General features: G+C 43.4%; 1 protein-coding gene across 1 annotated transcript in view; it reads right to left on the minus strand.

The window, feature by feature from the left end:
* The window catches only part of cnksr1 (connector enhancer of kinase suppressor of Ras 1), a 108,703-nt gene that overhangs the window by 6,579 nt on the left and 77,124 nt on the right, over positions 1-25,000 (minus strand). The window contains exons 11-19 of the mRNA XM_063184006.1: positions 24,016-24,134; positions 23,269-23,423; positions 22,763-22,796; positions 22,115-22,290; positions 19,297-19,370; positions 17,806-17,877; positions 7,582-7,655; positions 7,063-7,136; positions 3,141-3,243 (exon numbers count right to left, since the gene is read on the minus strand). Of these exons, the coding sequence (XP_063040076.1) occupies positions 3,141-3,243; positions 7,063-7,136; positions 7,582-7,655; positions 17,806-17,877; positions 19,297-19,370; positions 22,115-22,290; positions 22,763-22,796; positions 23,269-23,423; positions 24,016-24,134 (881 nt within the window). The remainder of the gene's footprint in view (positions 1-3,140; positions 3,244-7,062; positions 7,137-7,581; positions 7,656-17,805; positions 17,878-19,296; positions 19,371-22,114; positions 22,291-22,762; positions 22,797-23,268; positions 23,424-24,015; positions 24,135-25,000) is intronic.

A 25,000-nucleotide genomic window follows, 5' to 3' on the forward strand; every position in this document is an offset into this window, starting at 1 on the left:
TCTCCTGATTAAGTTGATATAACACACTTTGTTGTGTACCCTTGTAGAGAGGCATGGCTGGGACATTTGTAACAGGTGGGGAAGTGATCAAATATAGTCGCTCGCCCATAAAAGCGGTAACATGGCCTGTGTCACTCAGTCTCTGCAATAGTTATCAAGACTCAAGAGTCAAGATCCGTCTTTTCAAGATTCGCATTTGAGCCCAAAAGGAAGTTTGTCCTGGACATTCAAACAGGCTGCTCCATAACACACAACACTGAACACACAATACATGTCATACCCAGTTCCGTTCTGACATAAAGTGCAATGACCATTACTACAGGGGTGATAGTGAAAAAAAATCCTGAGCCTGAACTTTTTTCCTGGTCGGGGAGGGGGGGCCGGGGACGACGGGACATACTGCATATGAGACGTAATGTAGGCCTTATTATTATTCAAACACATTATTCAAACATTTAAGATAATGTTTTCATTTTTGCATTATTTCTATAGTGTTATTCACGAAAACACAGATCATTTCCCTGTTGGTAGGCTACAGCACTTGGCTGAAAGAAACTGACCACCACGTTCAATTCTAGCTGCAAAAACGAATACCAACGTATGCAGTTAGAAATGCATTCTAGGCTTGTGATGTTGCACTAAAGTTATTGAGGTGGGTATTGAACCAATGCAACATTTCAACACCAGAATGCATTTCTGAAAACATGGTGCATATTTTACCACATTGAATTAACTGAAAGCTACATATGTAGCAGCCATACCAAGACAGGTCAGTAGGAGGCATTACTACTCCAAAGTACAGTAACTACACTGTCCAAAATAGAGGAGGTGATTACCAATTAATTGAGCAATACTTTTAAATGACATGACATTTGCTGCAAGCTGATAAGTTTCATTTCCATTGGGACATTGCTCATATAACTTGTATAGGCTACTGGACATACGTTTAGATAGCCTACTCGTGGCCCCATGGTCTACCTATAACCACAGATTGTTTAAGGGCTGTGCTATAACCCCTGCCTTTCCGTTGTAGGGAAACGCCCTTTAATTACCGGTACATGCTATTTAGGGCACAAGCGCATGGTTGGCTACATGCAGGCCCACGTTCACATCGCATATTTCGACTCCACGGATGACAGAACCAGTGGTTATTACGGACAGGACAGTATATATAGCCTGTGTGACTACTGCGCGACTTTCGCATTGGGTTGTAGTCAATTAAAATACATGAAAATCACTCGCGTGTACACACGACCATTACAATGTACGAGTTGAAAAGATAACAGAAAGCAACAAAAACAAAGTCAGGACCGAATTAAGCTACATGAAAATAGCACAGGGCGTGAAGATAAGATGAACATTCACTGCATGTCTAGGTGACACCGTGGTGGCCACATGAACGCAAGCCAAGTATTTGAAGTTCATGAGAGTCTGATATTGATAATTGCACCCTGCCCGAGAGTAGGGATTAAGTAGCCCAGAGCGTGCAGACAATACAACCTGTGCATCGTGCGTGGAATAACTGGATTCGATTACGCAGAAGGGCTACGACAGGGAGCGCGCGAGAGAGAAAGGCTGTGTGAACCTGTGCGAGGCTGTTTGGGGGTTTTCACAGAGCGCGTTGGTTTAGTCAGCATAACTAATATAAACATCTCCCTGAAATCAGTTTGACACGTGGTTTGTCAGGAATGACGCAAAACACCATCCCTCAATCAACAGTAGACCAAAATCCACAAAAAAAAAAAAAGACCAAAATCCACGAACTCAGCTCACACTAGCCTACAAGGGGTGTAGGCTAACTAGGCTTGCCAAACATTAGCGATCCAAGCATTCCATTGTCATTTGGACATGTCGCAATGGTAGCCGCTATTCCAATGCAGACCACATTTACGCACTAGTTCTACACCTAGAAAAAAAGTATCATGACGGGCATAGCATAGCCTACCGTTTTGAGCATACAGACTTTTTTGAAAGAACGTCTATCTCCATCAAAGTTTGTCAACATTGCGCAGTCATTTAGCGCACATAAATGAGGGAAAATAGACGAACCTATTTCAAACATACTCTCACTGAGCCCGTTTATGCGCATCAATAAGCCGTTTATGGTCAGGTTTTTGGAGTAACCTGCGCAAGGCAAAATCATTCGGGCCCAAGCCAACATGCCACAGTGGGCAAATTAATAACTAAATGGCCTTACCTTCAAACGTTTTCTTGATCACAGAATTTCACTAGTATTCCACTGACATCCACACGGTTCAACACACCCATCACAACTAGCAAGCCATGTGGATTTGTGCTAACAATAGTTGCTAATTTTTATCGGAATCCAAATGGTCTAGACTTGGCCTATAGTACTTTCTTCCGTTTCTTCAGTATAACGAGATGCCATTTTTGGATTTGCCTCCGTCGACGGTGAAAATATCTGAGAAGGGTAACCAGTAGGGGCCTAGAACTCTCTTTACTGTGCATACTGACAGCCAATCTACTTCTCCTTTCACTAGAACTAGAAGACTGCCGCCAGTGCTGTGGTGAGTGACTCAAGAGCAAGACGTAACAAATTGATACATTTTTCAGTAAGATGTCGGGATGATACAATTATGGGCTGCTGCTCATTTGGGTTCCTTTCGCGTCTCTTACAACAGGCTGTTGCGCGCTCATTTATTTTCACCATACATCAATGAAGGCCAACGCGATAGTTTATTATTTTATTAATATTGGGGAAATTATTATTTTATTTTTTTCTGCAGCCACGCTACGCCGGATTTCCGGCGCGGCGCCGGACTGCTATCACCCCTGTTACTATGATGCATCATTTTCTTTGATAACAATCCAACTAACTGACCACACACAGCATAGAGGTGTGGAATAACTGGTGTAACAGCTTCATAATATCATGCAGTGTGGTACTTACATCATGAATTAATTTCTACTTCTACTTTATACACTTATGGCATTTTCACATTAAAGATGGACACATTGTAGACCTGAGGAGCTTGAGTTGTATAAAGTAGGAGTAAATGTACTCTTACAGATGTAATTACACAGTTGTAACAATGTCATATCATACCACTAGTGCTGTAATAACATCTGTAAGAGTGTGTCTACTTCTACTTTAATTACATTTAATGACATTACTGTACCTTTTCGGCCCTGTGTTGGCGTTCCTGTGACTGTTCCAGTGCCACCAGCGGAGCTCCTGTCTTTTCTGGCTCTCGTGCGGGGAAGAGTGTTGGACTGGGCTTTCTGTGAAAAAAACCCCCAAAATCAATTCACACCTAGTGAAAACAGTAAGTAACTTATAGATGTCCTTCACTGTAAAACCTTATAAGTTGAGTTTACTTACAAAAACCCAGAAAAGTGGTTGCCCTAGAAAAACTAAGTAATTATTAATGATTAAACTTACAATCTTTTGTGACCTCAACTGTTGTATATACTCATTATATGTAAAAGTTTAAGTTAAATGTACTTAAGTCCAAATTGATTAAACCTACCATCTTCCACAGTAGTAACTGTTATCTATAGTTATTGTATGCAAAATTCCAAGTTTAATGTACTAAATTCCCAGTCGATCAAACTTACCATCATTCGTAAGATTAACTGTTATGAATAATTATTTTATTTAAAATTTGCAGTTAAATGTACTAAATTTTAAGTTGATCAAACTGAAAGTCTTCTTTAATATCAAATGTTTCGTATAGTTATTTCACATGAAATATGAAGTTACATTCACAAAATTGTAACCAATTAGCTAGATAAGTAGAAGAACAACAGAATATTCAAATATCAAAACATTTTTTATTGTAATATTTTGAGCAAAATAAAAGACAAGCTTGGCAATCTGGTTTTTCAGTGAATTTTGGTTCAGGGAAGAAAAAAAAAACACAAAACAAATACAACAACAAAAAAAAGAATCCACTTTTGTTCATTGGAGTAGACACTGCTCATTTCACTGAAATATGTACACAGTAAAAAATATTCCCGTGATGTCACAGGGAATCACTGGCTACTAATTGCATTCATTTCACAGTAGTTTACTGTGGCCATCCTCACAGTTTACTGTGATCTTCTCACAGTACTTTACTGTGGCCACACCACAGTAAGTTACTGTCACCCTACCCACACTACCATGATCCCGCCCCTCCATTCATCACCACAAAAGAGGTAGCTACCATGTTATTGTGGCACCTCCCATTCCCCACCATGACTGAGACAACTGTGGCATGGAACCAGTCCATCACACTGCTCTATTGAATCGATAGACAGAACTATCCATGACCACAGAGAAACTCAAGCATCTGCAATATGTGCAATATTATTACCATTTGATAGTTGTAGTCTCCTGGATGATAGTACATTAACCAGTGTACATAGAATACTCTGGTTGAGCATAATTAGACAAACCTGAAATTTCTTGATCAAGTAAGCAACACTCCAAAAAGGATACCTGCTACCATAAAACTCACTACCAACTAAATAGCTAGCCAGCCAACAAACCAGTCCACCGGCCAACCAAAAGAGTCAGTTGTCAGCTAGCCAGCCAAAGAGCCGGCTAACCAACTAACACTCATTTAGTCAGCCAACTAACCAACAAACAAGTCAGCTGTATGGCTAGCCAGCTAACAAACCAGCCATCCAGTCAACCAAAAGAGTCAGTTAGCCAGCCAACCAGCTGGCCAACAAACAGTCAGTTGGTGGGTCAGTTAGCTCACTAACCAACAAGCCGGACAGAGAGCCAGCAAACCAGTCATTTAGGCAAGCAACTCAACTTCACAAGATAGCCTAATTTTGTTTACTAGGTGGCAATATTCTGATTCAAAATTGGATGCTGGAGTTTTGGCGTGCACATCCAAGACAAAGGCATTAGCAGGTGCCAACTTAAGAAAGTGTTTGTGTAGCACATTGGTTGCAACTTAATTTATTGGAAGCAGAACCAGCAACATTTCCAATCATAGACCTTCTTCTAATTAGGCCTGGCAATTAGTAATTACAATCAATCATGGCCAGGAGCAACCCAAAGTGACATACAGATATGCAACATTGGTTACTGTCCCTAGGGTAATGCTGGGTTAGGAGGGATTAGAACCTGCAACTCTCTGATCTTAGGTCCACCTCCCTAACCATTAGGCCAAGGCAGCCACATAGTGCACCCAATCATGGCCTAGACCCACGAAACACCTGTTATAACAGCACAGTAGTTAACTGTGATATGACGAAAAGTCTCTCTGGATTTCACAGTAACAAATTATGGCAGAATGTCACAGTGTGTTACTGTGAAATGAATGCAATTAGTAGCCAGTAACTCCCTGTGAGTTCACAGTAAGATATTGTTACACACTTGAAGTGGGCGAAAGTTCAATGGGGAGGCATGTCAGTTGGCTTGAGGGCTGACGCCTTTACTCAAAGTGATACACAAATATACAATGTTGGTTGCTGTCCCCAGGGCAATGTAGGGTTTGGTGGGATTTGAACTTGCAACTCACTGAACTTAAGTCCACCTCCCTAACCATTAGACCAAGGCTGCCACATAGCACAATCTGGGCCTTCAGACAGTTCATGAACATTTACAGCAAACTATTTAGTCATCAACTTCTTGTTTGCTACATGTTTTCCCATGCTTGGTCATCTCCTTTTTTCTCACTTCCTCATGTCAATATGTACAACCTGAGGGGGAGGGGCTTAGGACATATGGGTTTCATATGTCCCATCATGCAATGCACTTATGGAGAGCCATATATCTGGATGGAATATCTTAAGTGTGCTTCAAAATATGAATCCATTCAACTAAAAAATACTCATCTGAACAACTATTTCCTCAAATAAGTTGTCAATACTCAGTATTCTTCAGAAATGCCATCAAACTTCTATTTTTTAGTGCACTTTAATTAGTCCTGGTAAGTACATTTGATGTCTGGGTTTACAGTGTTGTTCACACCATAAGAATATAAGAAATGAAGTAGCTTGCCCTCAAGCTATTCTTTTTCGTTTCTTTTTCGGCTTTTTTAAAAATCAGTCATTGCAGGGTCAGACAGATGTTGTTTCGGCTACAAGCTCCTTCATCACACTGATGTTGTAGTCTCGCTTTGACACGTACTGTAAGAGAGGCAACTAAAAGTCAAGAGTGCAGTGTTTGGAAAAGAACATAATTCACACCATAAGGCCACATGCACCTTACCAGGATCTATGTTCTACTTTGAATGCTATTTATGTCTTATTTCTCCAACTTGTACACCACAATACTATATCATAAATGCATGCATCAACACTTATTTCTGGTCATGTTAACCGTGTCTACCTCAACTCAAAGAGTATGTTTTTGCACATTTCTCTACCCCACCTCACAGAATATGTTTTTGCACAATTGCCTTTTTATTTTTTCTGCAGTCTTTATTTTCCCTTCCTGACTATTACCTGTATTACATGTGTCTTGAGATGTCCATGTGGTCATTATGTGTATTTATGTAAGTTACTTGACACCTTAATTTGCCCCCGGGATCAATAAAGTTACTCTACTCTACACTACCCATATACAGGGCCTGTAGCATAGAAATGTATGTAACAGTAGTTATGTAAACAAGTGCTTCATCATGGGGTCTGTGTATAAAAGCATTACAATTGTATATACATATTAAATGTATGGATAGACAGATTACATATATACTGTATCACGACAAAGAGGGCTTACACAAGACAGCCTTTAGCATTCTGTGGCACTTTTACTGTATGTGTTGATGTCAGTATCCTTGACATGCTGTCAGTTGCACATAAGAACACAGTGAATGGCTGTGTGTGTGTGTGTGTGTGTGTGTGTGTGTGTGTGTGTGTGTGTGTGTGTGTGTGTGTGTGTGTGTGTGTGTGTGTGTGTGTGTGTGTGTGTGTGCCTGCATGTGTGTGTGTGTGTGTGTGCCTGCACGTGTGCATCTGTGTGCGAGCCCGCGTGCGAGCCTGTGTGTGTGTGTGTGTGTGTGTGTGTGTGTGTGTGTGTGTGTGCCTGCACATGTGCATCTGTGTGCGAGCCCATGTGTGTGTGTGTGCATATGTGTGTGTGTGTGTGTAAGGCCTCACCGTGTAATTCTTCTTCTTGTGAAGTCGCGGTGACCCTGTGTCCTCGTCCTCTGATTCTGTTTCACTGTAACACTCTGCAACACAACAACACATCACACTTAGCACACACACAGATACAGTACACACACGTACACGGCAACATGTTTCCTATTTCTTAACCTTCTGTTGCGCACAGCAAAACAACACACAACCAACAATTAATGAAATCAATGACATGGTACACACATACACACACACCCCGCCAGTCCTGTGTGTGTGTGTGTGTGTGTGTGTGTGTGTGTGTGTGTGTGTGTGTGTGTGTGTGTGTGTGTGTGTGTGTGTGTGTGTGTGTGTGTGTGTGTGTGTGTGTGTGTGTGTGTGTGTGTGTGTGTGTGCATGTGTGTGTGTGTGTGTCCGGTCCCGGTGTGTGTGTGTGTGTGTGCATGTGTGTGTGTGTGTATGTGTATGTGTGTGCATGTGTGTGTGTGTCTGTGCAGTACTGTATGTGTAGCAAACCAAACAGTGGAGAACTCTGCGTACCTTCCTCACTGTCTGGCTGGTCTTTGTGGAGCTTCTTGTGTTTCTGAATAGCAGAGATCAGGCTGTTGATCCACCTAGAGAGAGGGGGGGGAAGAGAGAGAGAGAGAGAGAGAGAGAGAGAGAGAGAGAGAGAGAGAGAGAGAGAGAGAGAGGGGAGAGAGAGACAGCGAGGGAGACAGAGAGAGAGAGAGGGGGGGGGCGAGAGGGGGGGGGGGGGGGGAGGGGGGGAGAGAGAGAGAGAGAGAGAGAGAGAGAGAGAGAGAGAGAGAGAGAGAGAGAGAGAGAAAGAAAGAAAGAACAAGTTGTGGAGAGAGGGAGAATACAAGAGAAGCAGAGAGGTGCAGAAAAGAGTGGGACAGAAGAACAGAAAGAAGAGGAGAGGTGAAGAGTGGAGAAGAGAGAAGAGAGAAGAGAAGAAGAAAACAGAGGAGAGGAGAGGAGAGGAGAGAAAAGAAAGAACACAGGAGAGACACGAAAAGAGAGGAGAAGAAACAAAAGAAAAGAGGAGAGGAGACAAGAGAGTAGAGGAGAGCAGAAGAGAGGAGAGGAGAGGAGAGAAAAGATAAGAGGAGATGAGACAAGAGAGTAGAGAGGAGAGAAAGAAGAGAAGAGAGAGGAGAGGAGAAGAGAGGGAAGAGGAGAGGAGAGGTCAGAAGGTCATCATTTCCATTAGCCTCTGCAGACCACACAGCAGAGCAGTGCTATCACTTGAGGGCATAGTGCAGCACACACACACACACACACACACACACACACACACACACACACACACACACACACACACGCACGCACGCACGCACGCACGCACGCACGCACGCACGCACGCACGCACACGCACACACACACATGCACACGCACACGCACACGCACACGCACACACACACACACACACACACACACACACACACACACACACACACACACACACACACACACACACACACACACACATACACACACACACACGCACGCACGCACACACACACACCCAAGGCTACATAGAGGGTCAGATAGGAGAGCAAACGCGCTCCAGCACCTCACAGCCCCACTGGGATCCACTGTGCTACACTCTGGCCCTCTACTGCCACAAGGCAGACATTACACAATTGTTTTAAAACTTTCTTTAAAAAGAGTTCACACTTGAAATGAACTCCATACTTTGTGGAGTAGTTGATATCTCTTGTTTCTTCATATACAGCAGTGGTTCTTAACCTTTTTTGAACAAACGCCCCCTTGACCTCATGATAAGTCTCCCGCCCCCCTTAGTATTGAAAAATGAAGTAGACTAATGCCCCCCAATGGGAGCTAGCTAAGCCCCACCCCACTCAACTGCATCCTTCTCAACGGCCCCCTAGGGTTCTCCAACGCCCCCGTTGAGAAACACTAATATACAGCATGCTTGCAGCATGTGTGATCATATACTCCTGTCAGTGGCAGAAGGATCCCATGGTGCTTATGGGGCCCCAGGGCAAGACACTATTAGGGCCCCCCATACAGCCTGCCAAGGTCACAATAGGGCCCCATCACCAATATACGAGGGCCCCGGGCCCCGAGCCAAATGCCCTGCTCGACCCCTACAGCACCAGCACTGACTGCTGTGTACATTAAAGGAACTGCCCACCATTTCTAGAAACAGACCACCCATTTCCCATCTCTCCCCTTGAGTTCAATAATTGAGTTTTATCGTACACCTGTTCTTCCAGCCGAACCTTTACAGTGTCTCTGTCCAATCAGAGAGCGGAGCAGGGTGTCATAATGGCCATCAGGAATGCACGTGTCTGTGGCACCCACATCATATCTGCAGTTATCGTGATCATCCATTTTCTTATTTCAGAAAAAACACCTGGCTAGTTTCTTTACAAATGTGTTGTACAACGTTGATTCTTCAACAATGCTTCAACAATGCTTCAACAATGTGCGTGCAGCCCAGTCACATCGGTACAAACAGTAAAAGGGCTCCAGATTATCTTTGTTTTGGCTCTGCAAATCACTCTTTGCCACTGCAATACTACAGGCCTCCAAATGGGGGCACACTTTACCTTTTACAATGCATGCAGGCTCCTTTTCCTTGCATCCTTGTATCAAAAAGACCAAGCAATGAGTGTGTGTGCATCTGCGTTTGGAAAATGTGGGACTGTGTGTATGTGCAGGCATTGATAATGGCTGATAAAGCTGTGACATCCTAATGTGAGTGTGCGTGTGCGTGTGTGTGTGAGTGTGTGAGTGTGTGTGTGTGAAAGAGAGATATATAGAGAGAGAAAGTGATAGAAATAGAGAGAAAATGTCCATATAAATGCAATGTGTGTGTGTGCGTGTGTGTGTGTGATGCTGCATGTGTGTGCACGTCTGTGTATGTGTGTGTCCGTATATGCATACGATGTGTGTGCATCCAAGATAAGGGCTCCGGTCTGAGCACCGCTTTGACCGCAGATAGAGAGATCGATAACTCCAGGCCCGGCCAGTGGCAGAGCAATAAACACTGCTGAGCCATTCATCCATGCCATCAATCCTATCTGCCGCATATCAGCCAAACCTGGGCCAGACCTGGCCCACTTGCCGGTGTCCTATCAATGCGGCATACACGTCAAGATGAGCTACAAACCTGGGGTGCATTTCTCGAAAGCGTAGTTGTTAACAGTTAGCAACTTGGATAGTTGCCAATGGGAAATTGCATTGCAACCAACAAAGTAGCTAACATAGTCAGCAACTACACGTTTGAGAAATGCACCCCTGGACAGCTCCTGAATTAGAGATAGGTAGGACTGTGTTACCAGGCCACTCATCGGTAACACATTCCAACCAAGTAGCCCATTATGACAGAACATACATTGTGATCTCCAAAAAAGGAAGGAAAAAGCAGAGGCACTCTGAGATTTGAGAAAAATATTCAAACGCTTTAAAGCCTTAAAGTGCCTCTGCTTTTACCTTCTTTTTTTGGACTTTCACTTCACCCGGTACAGATGAGCACCTGAGTAACATTGTTTGCCCAGTCTCCTGAGCGCTTCAAGCCCTTTAGTGTCATAGATTGTGATCTATCTGTGAAACCTCCTACTCTGTGATACGGAGGCCTCTTGGCTTTGTGGCATTGTGCAGCAATAGCCAACAACTCTTTAGTTTAGAGAGATGTGTATGCGGCGTTCCACTGCATTTCAGTGACATTGTCCTTATAGCTGCGGCTGTGGCTGTGGCTGTAGCTCTGTAGCCATCTCCTTTAAAGGGGTATGCCACTATTTTGGGGCTTAATACAGTTCAAATCATTGGCTGGGGTTTATAAAGGTGGTAAAGTGTCTTATTTTCATGTTAAGCGTTGTCTTGCTTTAAGACAAGTTAAAAGAGGGAATATGTCGCTAAGCTAGTGAAAGTCTATGGATCAGTGTAGCATTGTAGCATTGACACTTTACCACCTTTATAAACCCCAGCCAACGATTTGAACTGTATTAAGCCCCAAAATAGTGGCATATCCCTTTAATGCACAGAGGCCAAAGCAGGAGATATGGTGGATGTAACAGTGTGCTTATCAGCAAAACAGTTAGGGTGTCTAGTAGCTTAGTGTTTTATACAGATAATTTCACATTCACTAAACTTACTGAATTAAAAGTGTCAGAGCGATTCACATGAAGAGCACTGAAGAGTCATTCAGTGCAGCGTGTGACTGTGCTTTTTCAAAACATTTCCTTCTCCTTGTGACCTTGTCCTTATGGTTATTGATTGTGCGTTGATGTGTTTTAACCATAGACAGTAATTGGTTTTTATTGTCTCACAATCTTGCTATGCCAGCTGATATATGACAGTCAAACTCTTCCCTGCTGCTCTACAGTCCTCCTCTCCTCAAAGGCGACTGAAAAAGAGCACAACTCTTCCTGAGGAAACCCTGGTTTAAACCCTCTTGTGAGCTGTGATGCAATATGAAGACGTGAACAGCAATACTAGAATGGCATGCGTGTCTGAGTTACACATGCCTACAGTAAGAAACCTCTGTCCATTCAAATTCTCCTATGTTTGGCTTCTGTACTGCAATATTTGTTTGGGGATGCTTGCATGTGTGACTGTGTGTGTGTGTGTGTTTGTGTGTGTGTGTGTCTGTCTGTCTGTCTGTCTGTCTGTCTGTCTGTCTGTCTGTCTGTCTGTCTGTCTGTCTGTCTGTCTGTCTGTCTGTCTGTGTGTGTGTGTGTGTGTGTGTGTGTGTGTGTGTGTGTGTGTGTGTGTGTGTGTGTGTGTGTGTGTGTGTGTGTGTGTGTGTGTGTGTGTGTGTGTGCGTGCGTGTACCGTACGTGCACGCATCCGTGTCTTTCAATGTGTGTGTGCCTGTACATGTACACATCCATGTGCTTGTGTTTGTGTGAATGTTTGGGCATAGGGGATAAAAAACAAACTTTTACCGCTTTGTTTTGTCTCAATCCAGGGAGGGAAATGAAACAGCAACAGAAGTGTTTGTTTGTTTGTCTCGTCTTGCTCTGTCGCTTGGCACGTACTGTATGTACAGCCGTAGACATATTAGTTTGGCTCAGAGCTGCTCTAGCCGTGCTGTATTTCTTCACTGTTTCATTGCCAACACGACACAGCCAGGCACACATACGCACGCACACACCACACACACCACACACACACACACACACACACACACACACACACACACACACACACACACACACACACACACACACACACACACACACACACACGCTCACACACGCTCACACACACACACACACACACACACACACACACACACACACACACACACACACACACACACACACACACACACACACACACACACACACGCTCACACACACACACACGCTCACACACGCTCACACACACACACACACACACACACACACACACACACACACACACACACACACACACACACACACACACACACACACACACACACACACACACACACACACACACACAGCAGGGTGTGATGGCTGTTGCAAAATTTATTTTTGAAATGTATTGCACTGCTGCACTGGTACCTCCCTTCTCTCCTCACTTTGCAAAATATATGAATAAACAAACACTTCTTATGTTATTGTCTCCTGTTTCCACTGATACCCATTTCGCGAAATTGAATTTTTGCTGGGTGACAGAGACTCATAAGATTTATCTAATTTAAATTGCGTCGTATTGTGTTGTGTGTGTCTTTTCCACTTAACTGTGATGTGACGAGATAAGGTAGGACTCAAAATCACATCTTCAAGCTACCGCCTATGACAGTTTATGTATGTGTACTAGGGCTGTAACGATACACTCAATTCACGATTCGGTTCGTATCACGATTTTTGACCTGCGGTTCAATACTCCCCACAATTTTTAAAATGTATCTTTTTGATGATCGTTTATAGGTAGAATAGGTTACAAGAGGCAACTAATAATGTAAAAACAGTTTTCAAATAATAAGGATATTGATTTGAAGCTTGGAAGCACCGTCACATCATGTCATTAGGTTGTTTTCTGGACTGCAAGGTAGCAACACTTTAAAAGGGCGTATCACAATACTGCCTTGTTGCATCACGATTGAGTATTATGACTCTGCGTATCACAATTTCTCGATTCGATACAATATTGTTACAGCCCTAATGTGTACTGCACAGTAGCTCCTAAAGTGTTGCTATGAATTGTGAAATTGTGAATGGGATTAGCCAATGGAATGATGCTGTGACTAATGTGCCAGCCAGTCACTATATTAAAGACTAAATTAAAGCTGTCTGTATAAAAGCTGTCACTATACTAAAGCTCTCTGCTGAGGAGGCATTTGATGGTAGCAAGGCATCAAAGCTGTAAGCTGACTCTTGCCAGCTAGTATGTGTCGCCTTTGTCTTCACGATACCATCTGGGTATTCCCCACAACTGACACGTTTTCCAATGATGCTCCTTATAAAAAAACCCTTGCATGTGATTGGATAAACAACCTGTCCTTATCATTACTGACGTGCCACTTCATCCACTCACATTGAACTTGTTCTGTGATGCAGCTGAGAACGACAGGAGGAGGAAGAGCCATTTGTTCTGCCCTCTAGCTTCTGTAGTTTATCTAAGGGCTATTTTCACCTATACTAGTCCTTTGTAGCCCCATAATACACGCCGTTTCACCAGTGGAACGCTGTAATAGCCATACAATAGTACGACACACAATGACATTAGACAGTGCCTTAGTACAGCATTCCAACGTAGTCCTCCTTGCCTCTCTGGCAAGTGTATAACAGGGGCCATGTCTTATTGGGTTAAGTGAACTGAATTCAGTCCGCAGCAAGTGGACGTAAAAGTGAACCAACAGAAAAGGAACTCTTCTGTTCTGTTTTTCTTCACATTGTGAGTGTATTACAAACAGGACCAGCTGTTCTTTCTTATCCCATTAGGCCTTTAGGTGCCAGTCCTTTTTGATTACACCCAGTCGTAGAGATCTCCCTAAGTGATTACACCTAGTCACATATGTAACTTGTCAGGACTCTCTAGCGAACCGTACTGAGGCCACATCAACAGAGGTCTCAGTATGGTTCACTTCCGAGGGCTCTTGGTACACTTTGGAATGTTCCTGTAGGCTATGCAGAGAAAATGCTGCGTCACAGGTCTGAGCTCACTTAAATGGCAGAAAGGGACCAAATGTGAAAATGCCCTAAAACTAGTCATGATCATTTCAAAACTTTGTCATACATGTATAGTGAGTTTTTGTAGCCCAAGCCGAAGCCATTAGTGCACTGCACATTGCTAATAAACAGGGTTCGAAAAGGAAACAAAAGTCATTAGCAGCACCAAGCTTATTAGAACCAGGCTTAAAAGAAACAAGCTTATGGGTAACACTTTATAATAAGTACCCCTTTTTAGGCATTACTTAAGGGTTAGTTAAGCCTTATTTTACCATTAGTTAACCCTTAGTGAATCACGAGTTAATCATTATGTAATCATTATTTCTCATTTCCTAACTATTATCTACTACCGTTAGTAAATGGTTAGTGTGTGCTGATATAACGGTTCGCTAAGCAAAGTTAAGCCTTAAATAAGCCTTATTTTAACAATAGTTAACCCTTAGTAAATAACGAGTTAGTCGTTATGTATGTGTTATTCCTCATTTCTTAACTATTATCTACTACCATTAGTAAATGGTTAGTGTGTGCTGATGTAACGGTTCGCTAAGCAAAGTTAAACCTTAGTTAAGCCTTATTTTTAACATTTATTAACCCTTAGTGAATCACGAGTAAGTCGTTATGTATGTGTTATTTCTCATTTCTTAACCATTAACTAATACCGTTAGTAAATGGTTAGTGTGTGCTGATGTAACTACTCGCTAAACAAAATTAAGCCTTAGTGAATCACGAGTAAGTCATTATGTATTTCTGTGAAATTATTAAGTACTGTTAATTAATCATTCGTCTATGGTGATTTAACCTTCTGATAAGCATTAGTAAACCATCATTAAAATGTCTGATAACCCACCTTTATTTATGAAAAAAACATTATCTCTTTGTTGTCTCCAACCACCTAACCATTAACAAGTACTATTAGGCATGTATGGTAACGGTTTGTAAACTCTTGCTTTAGCATCAGTGAAGTCTTATTTAACCCTTTTGTAATGGTTAGTGTGTGATGACTGGTAGCATGGCAAACAGTAGGCCTAGGTCTAAGTTGAGGCTCATGTGACTGCCCCTCATGGATGTTTCTGGACATTAACAAATGACTTGTTAAGCGTTGCTTATGCATTATCAAGGAATTACGAACCATTACTTAAGTATATCTGGGGAACTGATCTAAAGTGAAAACCTGTTATGGCTTTACAACACATTAACGAATGACTTGATAAGCATTGCTTATGCATTACCAAGAAGTTTCAACGCAATAATAACGCATATCTGGGGGACTTTTTAAGTGAAAACCTATCCATACTTTCCAAAACATTAACAAGTGACTTGATAAGCATTGCTTGTGCACTATCAAGGATGTATAACCCATTACTTAAAGGCCAACTTCCGATTAAACACAATTTTACTCACTCCTTTTGAAGATCGGACGGTCAGCCCAAGTTAAACTCACTTGCAAGGCTCTCATAGCGGTGCGTCACCTCGCCTGGCTGTGTTTCCCGGTGTTTCCCAATTTACATCAATAATGCAGAGAAACGAGCGAATCACGAAAGCCTTTCTGTGTTTCGTCACATCGAAAGAAGGCGTTGGCCACAAAGGTTTATGTCGACCCATTTTTCTAAAAACATGTCGAGTAATTTTTTTCTGCTTGTTTTCAATACAAGCAAAGTCGTCTGGTGGCCCGAATTAGCTTAGCTTAGCTATCAGCTGGTTGCTACTCTCAGGTACACACACAGCACAAAGTCTCATCCATAGAGCAAGTCCACTGTGGTTGCTCCGTGCCTGCAGCTCGCCTAGGGGTCGCTGTCGAAAGAGCACAGCCCTGAATGGAGCATGCACGCCTCCGTTGGCGCCCCTATAGTGCAGTACCACCCGGGGAAGTGGCGACTCTGTTTCCCATTACATTCGCTCCAAGAACAGGAGGACTGAGCCAATCAGAGACGCATTTCTACGAGAGCTTGAAGAGTGAGCCAATCAGAGACGCATTTCCACGAGAAACACGGAACACCCTCTCGTTTCTCCACAAGCCACCTTGCTGGCTTTCAAAAACGGCTTGAAACAAAGCAACCAGAACGTTTTTTAAAACAGGACCAACGCGTAACACATTCAATAACAATTGGGAACACGGCAATATTAATTAAATTACGTTGAGAGGCGATCTTTAAGTATATCTGGGGAACTGATCTAAAGTGAAAACCTTTCCATGCTTTCCATAACGTTAACAAATGACTTGATAAGCATTGCTTATGCATTACCAAGAAGTCACAACTCATTACTAACGCATATCTGGGGAACTTTTTCAGTGAAAATCTTTCCATGCTATCCAAAACATTAACAAATGACTTCAGAAGCATTGCTTATGCTTTTATCAAGGATTTAAAACCCATTAGGCCTACTTAAGTAGGCCTATATCTGGGGAACTTCTCTGAAGTGAAAACCTTTCCATGCTTTCCAAAACATTAACAAATGACTTGATAAGCATTGCTTATGCATTATCAAGGAGTTACAACTCATTACTTAAGTATATCTGGGGAACTGATCTAAAGTGAAAACCTTTCCATGGTTTACAAAACGTTAACAAATGATTTGTTAGGCATTGCTTATGCATTAACAAGAAGTTACAACTCACTACTTGCGCATATCTGGGGAACTTTTAAAGTGAAAACCTTTCCATGCTTTCCAAAACATTAACAAATGACTTGTTAAGCATTGCTTATGCATTATCAAGGAGTTACAACTCATTACTTAAGTATATCTGGGGAACTGATCTAAAGTGAAAACCTTTCCATGCTTTACAAAACGTTAACAAATGATTTGTTAGGCATTGCTTATGCATTAACAAGAAGTAACAACTCACTACGTGCGCATATCTGGGGAACTTTTAAAGTGAAAACCTTTCCATGCTTTCCAAAACGTTAACAAATGACTTGTTAAGCATTGCTTATGCATTATCAAGGAGTTACAACTCATTACTTAAGTATATCTGGGGAACTGATCTAAAGTGAAAACCTTTCCATGCTTTACAAATCGTTAACAAATGATTTGTTAGGCATTGCTTATGCATTAACAAGAAGTTACAACTCACTACTTGCGCATATCTGGGGAACTTTTAAAGTGAAAACCTTTCCATGCTTTCCAAAATGTTAACAAATGACTTGATAAGCATTGCTTATGATGAAATAACACATACATAACGACTTACTCGTGATTCACTAAGGGTTAATTAATGTTAAAAATAAGGCTTAACTAAGGTTTAACTTTGCTTAGCGAACCGTTACATCAGCACACACTAACCATTTACTAATGGTAGTAGATAATAGTTAAGAACTGAGGAATAACACATACATAACGACTAACTCGTTATTTACTAAGGGTTAACTATTGTTAAAATAAGGCTTATTTAAGGCTTAACTTTGCTTAGCGAACCGTTATATCAGCAAACACTAACCATTTACTAACGGTAGTAGATAATAGTTAGGAAATGAGAAATAATGCTTACATAATGATTAACTCGTGATTCACTAAGGGTTAACTAATGGTAAAATAAGGCTTAACTAACCCTTAAGTAATGCCTAAAAAGGGGTACTTATTATAAAGTGTTACCAGCTTATCAGAAGGCAACGTGTGGAACAGAACTCACTTGCTCATGTCGGTAACGTTGTCAGCAGCAAAGAAGAAGTTCTGGAACCGCTGGTGGCACATTTTGAAGACACTGAGAGAGAGAGAGAGAGAGAGAGAGAGAGATATGATGATGATGATGATGATGATGATGATGATGACGATGATGATGATGATGATGACGATGATGATGGAGTCAGGTGGAGCGAAAAAAGTTAGGGATGAGAAAAGGGCAGAAGAGAAGAAGATGGAGGGAGGCAGGGGGAAAGCGAGAGACAGGGAAAAAAGAGTAGAGATAGAGATGATGAGTATATAGAGAGAGAAACACAAGGAGAAGAAGAGAAGAGAAGAGAAGAGAAGAGAAGAGAAGAGAAGAGAAGAGAAGAGAAGAGAAGAGAAGAGAAGAGAAGAGAAGAGTAGAGAAAAGAACAGAACAGAACAGAACAGAACAGAACAGAAAGCATGATAATCAGGATGGATGGGAGGATGAGGCAGCGGAGGGGATGAAAGAGGGATGAAAGAGTGGAGTAGTTAGTGGAGGTGATGTGACTACCCTTGGGAAGAGGGGAACATGGCTGCCTAAATTAAAAGCCATCCGTCACCACGATGACAGTTGGTACATGCCTCAGTGCAGCTACCACACACACACACACCGCGGGCACACTCACACACACAGACTCACACACACACACACACAGACACACACCGCGCGGCACACACACACAGACACACACGGACACACACACACAAACATAACCACACACACCGCAGGGACACTCACACACGACACAGACACAGACACAGACACAAACACACAGACACAGACACAGGCACAGACACAGACAAAAAGACACAGGCACACACACACACACACACACACACACACACACACACACACACACACACACACACACACACGGAGGGAAAGACAGAGAGAGAGAGAGAGAGAGAGAGAGAGAGAGAGAGAGAGAGAGAGAGAGAGAGAGCGAGAGAGAGAGAGAGAGAGAGAGAGAGCGAGCGAGCGAGAGAGAGAGAGAGAGAGAGAGAGAGAGAGAGAGAGGGAGAGACGCGCACACACACAGACATACAGAATAAGTGAGGGGACTTTCTGATGCTCCCTCGTGTGATGAGACTGGGGAGAACAAACTCATTTGTCTACTCAGCCCTGCCAGCACCAGAGAACATGAGGAGTGAAAACGAGGCCAATCAATTCCACCAGCCTGCTCTCACAGAGGTACAAAACGGAGAACAGATCTATACATTTCCATTATGGTCGAAAACAAGATTACAGTCTAATCACACATTGGCTGAAATCATGAGTGGGGAAGGATGGGTAGAGCTGCCCTGCTAGGCCTCGATTATGGGTCTTACGTGGTACAAAACTGGGGCTCTGACAGCTCTTCGGCGTAGCGGACATAGCAGCCCAAAAGGCCCAGGTTCAAGTCCCGATGGGGCAACTCTACTCCCCTTTGCTACAAGGTACAATATCAGGGTTGTCAAGTTTAGTACTCACTATTTTCTCTTGTGTTCACCAGCGCTCTCAATGCTGTAGCTGCCAACCTGGACAAGACCATCAGCTTTGACCTCCTGGAAAACAAACACGCACACAGATGCACGCACACACGCACGGACACACATACGCACACACACACACACACACACACACACACACACACACACACACACACACACACACACACACACACACACACACACACACACACACACACACACACACCAATGCATAATAAGTATAAATGCACTTGTCTTTTGCCTGCATGTAAGATTTGAAAACACACTGTTAAATTTTTCATGCACAAAGGGCAAGACAGACAGATACATACAGTAAACACAAATAGAGAGACATTCTGTATATGTGTGTGTTTACGCTGCCAAGACTGATACATATCCACAAGAGGGACAGCTCGAAATTGTGTTTTCAAATTCACTCTCAAACAAACTTTTGTAATTTTGTAATTCATGTGCACACGTATGTACATCCGCACACATGCGCGCCCTCACGCATGCTTGCACGCACGCACATACGCGTGCACACACACACACGCCCGTGTGAGACAGCAGTGCTTCCAAGACACATCAGTGGCTCCAAAAGATCAGCTGCCAACACTCCTCCACAAAGCCAACAAATCATGCGGGGCATCCGCCATCAAACTCTTATTAATGAGCCCTCTGAACGCCTTGCCAGCTCTGATCCCAGACCCAGTCAGCAGGCATAGGGGCAGAGAAGACACAAAAACAGAGACAAGCATAGGGACGGATACAGAGAGACAGCTTAGATACAGAAGCAGACTCAGAGACAGACGGGCACAGGGACTGGGTACCGAGGTAGAGGGAAATGCAAAGTGCACAGGCACAGAGAGAGAGAGAGAGAGAGAGAGAGAGAGAGAGAGAGAGAGAGAGAGAGAGAGAGAGAGAGAGAGAGAGACAGAGAGAGACAGAGACAGAGACAGAGACAGAGACAGAGACAGAGAGAGACAGAGAGAGAGAGAGAGAAGGAGCTGTGTAAGACATAGGGACAAAGTCAGAAGCTATAGAGGGCTAAAGCATGCATATCAGTAACATGGGCACTGTTTCGCAGCTATACCAGCAGAGCGTGTTTACAGTATCGAGCACACAATTGGCTTGTAATTGGTAGTAACTGCCACACCCATTGGCTGCAGAGAGTAGTGCATGTCTACTATAACAAACTCACCAGTTGGCAGTAGAATGTGTTCACAGTATCTAGTGCACGATTGGCTAGTGAGTAACCGCAGCACCCATTGGCAGCCGTGATTGGCTGAGTTTTCCTGGTTCGCACCAGGCCATATCAAAAGTGAGATACAGTCTGTAGACTTGTGATTTGCCAACAGCCGACTGACAATGGCCGTTCATTGGTAATTTCAGATGTATCATTTGGTGTATACGTAGCCCATGTAGCCACTCAGATGTGTCAGTTGTATTCAAACAAACTGCAATCCAGCTTCCATTTGTCCAGTATTATGCAGCATCAAATTCCTTCCACCCCTCCCCTCTCTCTGATTGGCTCCCTGTCTCAGGCTACTGTGCTTAGTCCAGCATCCATGCTGTCTTTCTGACTGGAACAATTGTGCAAAGGAGCATGGTATTTCCCAGGCTAGCTGAAAGTTTGTCTACTGGTGGCTCGGGTGGTAGAGGAGCTGTTTGGCAACCAGAAGGTTGCAGGTTCGAGGCCCGATCTACCTGACCCCATCAATGTGTCCTTGAGCAAGATACTTAACCCCAAATTGCTCCTGGTAGCAGGGTGGTACGCTGCATGGCAGCCACTGCCACCGGTGTGTGAATGGGTGAATGTGAGGCATACAATGTAAAGCGCTTTGAGTGCTTGAAGGAGTGGAAAGGCGCTATACCTGTACTGCATAAGTGCAGTCCATTTCCCATTCACTTTAGCAAACTGCCACTGCCACTGGTGTGTGAATGTGAGTGTGGATGCGGTGAATGTGAGGCATACAATGTATTTTTGAGTGCTCGAAGGAGTGGAAAGGCGCTATATAAATGCAGTCCAGTTACCATTTACTATAGTAACAAGCCCACATCTTGGCTGTTGTACCAGTATAGCGTGTTCCCCTTGAGCACGAACCAGAAGCGTTGCCACTGGTGTATGAATATGGGCTGAATGTGAGGCATACAATGTAAAGTGCTTTGAGTGCTCGAAGGAGTGTAAAAGGCGCTATATAAATAATAATAATAATAATAATAATAATAATAATAATAATAATAATAACTCAAAGTGCTTAACAAATGAAAAAAAAGCATCATTGTTAGAGATGGTTTTAAAAGGAGGGGTAGAGAGGAGAGGCAGAAATAGCAGGAAGGCCGAGGAAGGAGAGATAGATAGAGATTGTAGAGGCATGCAGTCCAAGCCCACCTTTTGGCTGTTGTAGCACTAGAGAGCATTCCCCTTGCGCACAAACCAGAAGCGCAGCAGGGTTGTACCATGCCTGACATCCACTGCCACCGGTGTGAATGTGAGTGTGAATGGGGTGAATGTGAGGAATACAATGAATATTTGAGTGCTCGAAGGAGTGGAAAGGCGCTATACTGTATAAATGCAGTCCATTTACTGTTTACTATAGTAACAAGCCTACCTGTTGGCTGTTATAGCACTATAGTGTGTTCCCCTTGAGCACTAACCAAGAGCCCGGCAGGGTTGTACCCTGCATGGTAGCCACTGCCACCGGTGTGTGAATGTGAGTGTGAATGGGGTGAATGGGAAGCATATAATGTATTTTTGAGCGCTCGAAGGAGTGGAAAGGCGCTATATAAATGCAGTCCAGTTACTATAGCAAGCCCACCTGTTGGCTGTTGTACCAGTAGAGCGTGTTCCCCTTGAGCACGAACCAGAAGCGCTGCCACTTCTGGGTCATGAACATGCCGGTCTCCTTCCTCTTCTTCCACAGCCAGCCGTCGCAGTCCGGACGACCCAGCTCTCGACATGACACTCGCCGCCGACTCATCGCCGTGGTTTTACCTGACGGAGGAAGTAAATCAATCAATCAATCAATCAATCAATCAATCAATCAATCAATCAATCAATCAATCAATCAATCAATCAATCAATCAATCAATCAATCAATCGATCGATTGAAGTATTAGAAAGCACACTGTCATTATCCACTAGTTTGATATCAAAGCTGCACCCCTCTGATCTGAAGCCCATATCCTTAACCATTAGGCCACGCCTGCCCCTAAGCATGTCCACATGCTAATGAAGCTATTAATATTGAACGCCAAACATTTCAGAATTAAATACGTTTTTTGTCCTTTTCATATGCTTCAGGTTTGGGTGAACAGAAAACCAAAAGAGGTTGGAATACCTTGTCAGGTGCAAGGGTCTTCTTCTTGAGAGACAGAAGAGGCTAACATCCATACAGAAATGTGTCTACAGTCTTTTACTATGCCCAGATTGCAACATGACATGAGAAAAAGACAGAGTTCAGTACCTTTTACAGAGCTTTTCTTGGAGTCTCTCTCTTCCTGCGTAGGGAAAATAATAAGAGCCGCTTAGTCAGAGATATTGGCCCACGGCTCATGATGCTATCAGCTGGGGTGAATTAATGAAGGCTGGCTAGACAACTCTATCAGATTTATTCCAGCCATGTCTTCTCTAGTCCATGTATTTTCAATAAACGCAAACATGCACGCACTCAGACAGGCAGACACGCAGGCAGGCAGACACGCACACATGCACGCACACACGCACGCACACACGCACATGAATCCAACCGGCATGCAAATGCTGGTAATAATGAAATGGCTGATAATATAAACAAAACAATCAAGAGTGGCTGATGAATTTTGCTAATTAATTTTGTTAATTACCACACAAAATTATACACACCAAGACACACACGACACAAATGGCTACACACACGCACGCACGCACGCACGCACGCACGCACACACACAAAATGTTAACGTTGAATATTAATATTAACACAATACTCACCCTCTGCCCCCCCATCTCGGGGCATGAGCTGATGCTGCTTCGGCTGACCTCCAGAGCCCGCGGAGAGGGGCAGGGGGACGGGGAACGCCGATCCAGCGCAGGGTCCACCTCCAGGCCTCCCACACTCAGCCCAGACACCTCTAGATCCTCACTCTCTGAAGAGGGGAGGGCGACATAAACATGGAGACATGGAGACACAGGCACATGGAGAGATGGGCATGCGTAGAGTGGGAGTGGATGCACACAGGAGGGTAGCAGCAAAGTTTGGGCCCTATGTTCAATCAGCTCCAATGACCCCCCCCAGCCATATATCTACATAAATTGGACTGTGGTTGGGCTCCCTGTATACATGACATGCACACAAGCACACATGCAAACACACACAAAAAATCACTATATGCGGATACAGACATTAGTGCACACAAAAACAATCAATGGCTTTACTTTACTGATAGGTATAAACAAGAGCTTAATGGCATGTTCACCCCATTGATCTCATTTTAGGTAATTAACATAGCCTACCGACTGGTCTAAGGACACCATCAGAAATGCCCGTGTCTGTGGCGCCCACTTAATATCTGAAGTTATCATGACCATCCATTTTGGAAAAAAACACGTGGCTAGTTCCTTTACTAGTTCCTTAAATGTGCGGTACATTGCCGATTTCGCTCCAACAATACGCACACAGCCCGATTACGTCACGTCTGTGTACAAACAGTGAGGTCTTATTGTCCATCTGACTCTTACCTGCCCCCTTGTGGTTGCTGGTGCCTTTGTCATCCACACTGGTGTGACTGGGGTTGTCCGAGGCCTCCTGCCCCTGCTGGCCCATCAGCTGAAGAGCCTCAGGCCCACGGATGGCTGACCTGTCAATCACACAAGTCAGATGTCACTCACACAGTCAGCTGTCACTCACACAAGTCAGCTGTCAGTAAAGTGGTGAGCTGTCAATCAACCAATTTTTGTTCATCAAAATCGTTCAATCACATGCAACAATCCAGCCGATCTCTTCCCATGACATGTTTATTGAAGGCAGGGAAAGCTTACAAGGGTCAAAGACGTCCAACATGACCTTGTCATTCAGTGCTAACAGATGCTTTTATTTACTGTAACTGTGAAAAACATGAAATTTCAAAACAATTTTTTGAAAAGTGAATGCATGAACGCCAAGCCAAAAAATATATTTAAAAAAACCCCTCTTTTTTGCATTTACAGTAAGCAAAAGTATTCGTTGCACTGAAGGACATGTTGGACGTCTTTGACCCACCAGCCTATCACTATCACACAGTTATCAGCCGACTCAATACGTTATCTTTTATGACATGGCCATGTGTCAGTCAAACAGTTGCTACCAATCACATTGGTCACATCAGCAATTAAGAGGTCAATCAGCAAAGCCAAATACTTTCTTTCCATGGCTTGGTTATCTGTCAATGCCACGCTCATGTGTCCGTCACACACTTGTGTGTTAATAAATGTTGCCATCCGTTATGGCATAGGCATATTGTCCACGTACAGTGTGTCCATTACAAAGTCTGACAAATACATCATCCAATCAAATCAATCAAATTCTCATCTGTCATTCTGTCTATCATACACACCACTGCATCATCACAATCATTTTTAAATACAGTATGCATTGTTGGGTACCCTCGATAGTACAGGGTAGAGTGCAGAGTCACAAGAAGATGGGGAAGGACAGAGAAATGACCTGAGGCCAGAATCAAACCTG

The sequence above is a fragment of the Engraulis encrasicolus genome, chromosome 19, assembly GCF_034702125.1.
Source record: "Engraulis encrasicolus isolate BLACKSEA-1 chromosome 19, IST_EnEncr_1.0, whole genome shotgun sequence".
Lineage (NCBI taxonomy): Eukaryota > Metazoa > Chordata > Actinopteri > Clupeiformes > Engraulidae > Engraulis > Engraulis encrasicolus.